A 5,101-nucleotide genomic window follows, 5' to 3' on the forward strand; every position below is an offset into this window, starting at 1 on the left:
ACTTTTTAAAATTTGTGATTTTTAAATTTGTGAAAATTCTAAGACTCGTGATCATTTTTAGTAATTTGTTAAACATTTTTAAAAAAATCACGGATATTTTCAAAATTCAGCAAATATTTTCAAATTTATGAATGTTTTATTTTCCTAGAATTATCAAACATTATTTAAACTCCTCAACTTTTCTGAAAAGTGGATTTTTTGTATGCCGTATTTTATTGTTAAATCTATCAAAAAAACAATAGTCTGATTTTTTTTAAACCAGCGGTTGCTAGTTTTTCAGAGAAACAAGAAAGAAAACAAGTGACGGTAAATGAGCGAGGGGTAAACTGGGCCTGCCCAGATTGTTCAAACCCTAATTTATCCAGCATAGGGGCAATGAAAGAGCAAAGCAACAATAACCCCTCAAAAAAACAGTAAAGCAACAATAGGCACAACGAAGACAATGGTGGACAGTTTGTTCGATCTGCCCCGTATGTACGGTTGGTTTTGTGAACTCTGTAACAGCTGCGGTGCAGGTTTTGAAACTCTGCAACAGCCATGCGTGTATGCAGGGTCAGATTTTGTGTTTGTTGGCTCGATCTGAACTGAATCAAAACCATTGCAGGGCCGCTGCTGACGAAGAAGAAAAAGGAAATGCCAGAAGTTTTTCCATGCCGCCATCACAAAACTTTGGCAAAATTACAACTTCCTGCATTTTCCTGCGTTGTAAGATGGAAAGAAAAAGGAAAAAAAAAAACAATCAAGTAACCCCTCGGTGCTGAATAAATTGATGGCTCATTTTGATATAAGATCAGTTGGCCAAGCGGACTGTTGTGCACAAGATGAAGCGTACCTGACTATATTGATGACACTTATCTGCTTTCCACTATATATATAAGCTGCAGCTCTTTGTTTTCTTACACCAATAATCTGCAATTATATGTGCTTGTGGTGCGCTAGATTGGCTTGTATGTAGTTGTATGACGTGACCAATGTCCAGCAGAATTGTATTAGCTTTTATTCTCTGAATCAAGTAAATTCTTGTGTTTTTCTTCATGTTCCCGGTTCGAGATGAGGGTGTCAAATCAACTCAACTAAACAGAATATTTTGTAGACGAATATCACAGAAACAACCTGACAGTCTGTCTCCTCTGTTAAAAAAAGATCAACCTTGACAGTTGTGACCATCTCGAACCATCAAGGCATTAACACACAAATAACATGTTGTTACAAGCCAAGTGGGGGACGGGGTAAAGAGAGAAGTGAGTTTGAGCCCCGAAGTCGGAACATCTACATTTTTTAAGAAAATGGTCGAAACATCTACTACAGGGAAATAATCCAGAAGCACAATAGAGGCAATGAACAAGTCTCAGAAAGAGCAAACAAAGAACGGGCATGATGAAGATGGACGACGGTTTCGACGGCTCGCTGACAGGTGGGCCCTGCAGCCACGTCGACCCAACAAAGATACTATCTGTACAGGAAAATAAACTAGTGGTCGCATTTTTGCACTTTCCTAAATACAATGATCAAACCGAATAAAGCAGACATGATGAATGCCAAGTTAACATGTATTTTACTCTGTATATATTGCGATATACAATTATACATGATGAATGATGAATTAGCAGCAGGTGCCACATCAGAAAAACAATGGTGGGGGGGATGCAACTGCAATGTCGTTTGACAGCTCCGTGATCCCGTCAATGTGATCGTCACTATGAGGAGCAAGGATTGAGGTTGCAGAAATTAAATCATGCGTGTCCAACCAAGTCTCCTCTTCCATTTCCCTCCCAACTCAGCTCACATGGATGGCATGACAGATGGAGCTTGCAGCAGCAGAGTGCGCGGTCACACAAAGAGAACTACTATTGCGCCGGTGCATAGACTAAAACTCAGTCCAGAGCAGCTTTCATCCTGCGGCCCGGCGAGGGCTTAGGCAGGCCGTCGAGCAACGGACGGGTGAAGGACTCGTGGTTGAAGGTCCACTTGGAGCTCGACCACATGGAGACCCCGCCGCCATTCTCCGAGTCGGCAAAGCTCGGCGCGCTCGGCGACCTCCGCACCACGGACTTGAACCCATCGAGGAACGAACCGCCGTTGCTCTTCGCGGCGGAATCCGGGCTGCTCGAGTCCGTGCTCAGACGCATGCTGGAGACCGGCCTCGGCAGGAAACTCTTGATCATCTTGATCGAGTCCGACAGAAGGTCGTCGTTGGTGTCAGCCTCCACTTTCTGCCGCCGGCGTATGGAGCCGTCTTGCTTTTCCTTGGTCGCCCCGTTGCCTCTGCCAGTGCTTTGTGTACTGTCAGGTGGAGGAGAGGCATTTGGGGATATTTCGCTGCCAATACCTTGGGAGCCTCCCTTGCTGTACAAGGACATTTCAGTACTGCAATCCATGTCGTCTCCTCTTTCAGAACTCAGGCCGTAGTAGCTCTGCAAGCTGCTCATTGCAAGAGATGACTGCTGCTGTCTAGACTTAACTGAATCTAGTGAATCCATAATGTCCCTGTTTTGCTGATTGTTCGGAGCCCACGCTCTGTAAGCAAAACAATATAAAATGGAGAATAAGCTTAAAACGTGTGCTTTTACAACTGCAGTTATTAGTAAAAATATATTTGGTATGGCAGAACAAAGGCTCATCTATCAACGAAAACGTTCAAAGTAGAGGTGAAATGTCATGATGTGCAGCAAGTCAGAATGCTACACATGCAAAAGGATAGTGCAACCAGCTAAGTACCAATTTATGTACCGCTAAAACAAGTCCTCTTTATGGGACATTAGTTTGATCTTAGAAAATCGGCACCAACAAGAAAACAGGTTGCAGTTCATATGTAACTGACCAATAATCAATAACAATATGAAATTTATGGTCTGTGTGCTACAGCAGGGAAGAAAAATAACTAAAAGCACACGGAACAAACTAACATGAGGAAATGTATACCTTTTCGATCGTAGGCTGGAGCCATTCAGCTTCACAGAGGACGGCATGGGCCTTCCTGGTAGAGGTATGAGCAACGCCTTGTGTGCATACATCTGGCTATCGGTCACAAGGCTATTCGCCCTCTTGATGTCAGATATCTACACACAAAGAAGGTAATTTTAACATGATAACCAAACTCACTATATATGCACTTGAGAGAAAGCCAGCCATAATAACAACTCCAATTTAGTAAACCACCACGGCGAACATGAGGTCCAAATCTGCAATGCAGATACAGAAATGTTTCTGTCGCACGCCAAGATAAGAACAACACCCTGAACTCGGCAAGTGTTTTGCGTCACATTACATGGTTGCATCGCCGGTAGCCAGTCGGCATGAACAGCATAGTTTACTGGTTATTTCGAAGAGGAGCGAGGTAAAGGCTCGGCACTAGGCAGCTGCAAACTATGGGAAATATGAGTGGATGCTTGGATCTTGTCACAGACAAGTCGTCTCTCCTCTCGTGCCGGCACTCCATATCGCATTTCCCTACCAAAACTGAGAATTCCTTCATAATGGATTAATGGTATTGTTCCTTGTATTCAGGAACAATAACATGGAGCACACAGATCACCGCCGCTCTGTAGGTGCAGCGCAGCACCAGCCAAATCATAGCGGACCACACCAGAGAGCAGACACAATCAGGGATGGGAGAGAGGGAGAGGTTACCTCGACGCCGTACTTGATGGCGATGCCGGCGAGCGTGTCCATCCGGGACACCTGGTGCTGTAGGAAGTCCTCCTGGCCGTCGTCCACGGGCGAGCAGCAGGAGGCGGGCGGCGGCGGGGAGGACGGCGACAGCAGCAGCGCGCTGCCCAGCCCTCCGCCGCGGGGCCCGCCGTAGAACTCGTCGGACAGCGGGTGCGAGATCCCCATACCGACCGGCCGCCAAACCAACCCGAAAGCGAAAGGAAACCCCTTGTTGCAGCTGGCACACCAACTCTAGCGCGAGAACCCGGTGTCGGCGGGCAGATCCCGGCGGGCGGCGCGCGAATCCTCGCCCTGGTCGCGGCCGGAGGGGTTCGGGCCTTGGGGGGAATGCGGAGGTGAGGGGAGGTTGGGAGGGTGGGTAGCTGGGGTTGGAGGGTGGGTGGCCTTTGCTTGTCGACGGGGGAGGGGGAGGGGGAGGAAGAAGAGGAGCCAAGCAAAAGCAAAGCCTCCTTTGCTCCTTAATCAATCGTCGGCGCAAAGATTTGATTTTTATTCTACTAACCCCCTGCTGCTGCTTCGCGGAGGAGCCGGGGGTGCACGTGGCCGTCGTGTTCCACGGTCCGCTTCTTCACCCCGCCGACTGGTTGCTTCCTCTTCACACGCCCCCACATAAACAAATAATCGTGCTTTATTTTTGCCAACAAAGAAGGAAAGAATCGTTTTTTTCGTTGGGTCAACCGGAGGAAGCACCGACGCAGCCGGCCGGGACTGGCGGCAGAAATATTATTTTTCTGGCACCGGTGGGAAGATGCTTAAGCTGAAGATGTCAACCCTGCAAGAATCTACTCTACGGCTCCAGCACTTTTTTTAAGGCGGACGATAGGCGCCGGCGGACCGGCCAAACTTTGGGCATGGCAACCTCGGTGGCCGGTTGTAGCATCCTGAGACCTGAGCAGTGGTAGCAACTCTGGGAGGCACACTATAGCCGTTCGACACTCATGCAAAATTTATTCTGGATGTAGCTCCGCCCTCGAGTGGTTTCAGCAAAAATAGATGCCGGTCGTAGCAAATTTTGTTGTGGATGAAGCTCCGCCTTGCCGTCGTCGATGACGCTCGACTGGTTCCAGCAAAAATAGGTGCCGGTCGTAGCAAATTTTGTTGTGGATGCATCGCTGACGCTCGACTGAGTTCCAGCAAAGACACATGCGGGTTGTAGCAATTTTTTTGTGAATGCGGTTTTGTCTCGCCGTTGTTGCTGACGCTCGACTGATTCCAGCAAAAAAAAATTACCGGACGTAGCATTTTTGTATGCCGATCGTAACATTTTTTGCCGTGGTTTGCAGCTCGGCCGCGTCGACTCTCGCAGCCGACACTCTCTGGTTCCAGGAAAAAAAAATGTTGGTCGAAGCATTTTGGCGCACCGGTCGTTAGCATCTTTGCCTCGTGATGCAGCTTCGCAAAGCATGCCGCGGTTGGTTGTAGTCGCATC

General features: G+C 47.8%; 1 protein-coding gene across 1 annotated transcript; it reads right to left on the reverse strand.

The window, feature by feature from the left end:
* Positions 1–1,534: 1,534 nt before the first annotated feature.
* LOC109748898 (uncharacterized) lies at positions 1,535–4,254 on the reverse strand. Its single transcript, XM_020307917.4, has 3 exons — positions 3,631–4,254; positions 2,923–3,059; positions 1,535–2,517 (listed from the first exon to the last, which is right to left on the reverse strand). Exons 1-3 carry the CDS (start codon positions 3,835–3,837, stop codon positions 1,875–1,877), a joined length of 987 nt encoding a protein of 328 aa, XP_020163506.1. The 5' UTR covers positions 3,838–4,254; the 3' UTR covers positions 1,535–1,874.
* Positions 4,255–5,101: the final 847 nt, after the last annotated feature.

The sequence above is a fragment of the Aegilops tauschii genome, chromosome 7, assembly GCF_002575655.3.
Source record: "Aegilops tauschii subsp. strangulata cultivar AL8/78 chromosome 7, Aet v6.0, whole genome shotgun sequence".
In the NCBI taxonomy this organism is placed as follows: domain Eukaryota; kingdom Viridiplantae; phylum Streptophyta; class Magnoliopsida; order Poales; family Poaceae; genus Aegilops; species Aegilops tauschii.

Excerpts from the sequence above, each read along its gene's own strand:
- LOC109748898 (XM_020307917.4), bottom strand. The coding sequence starts at position 3,837 with ATGGGGATCTCGCACCCGCTGTCCGACGAGTTCTACGGCGGGCCCCGC. Across the intron at positions 3,060-3,630 it reads CCATCAAGTACGGCGTCGAG|ATATCTGACATCAAGAGGGC; the intron begins GTAACCTCTCCC and ends CTTTGTGTGTAG. Across the intron at positions 2,518-2,922 it reads TCCAGCCTACGATCGAAAAG|AGCGTGGGCTCCGAACAATC; the intron begins GTATACATTTCC and ends TTTTGCTTACAG.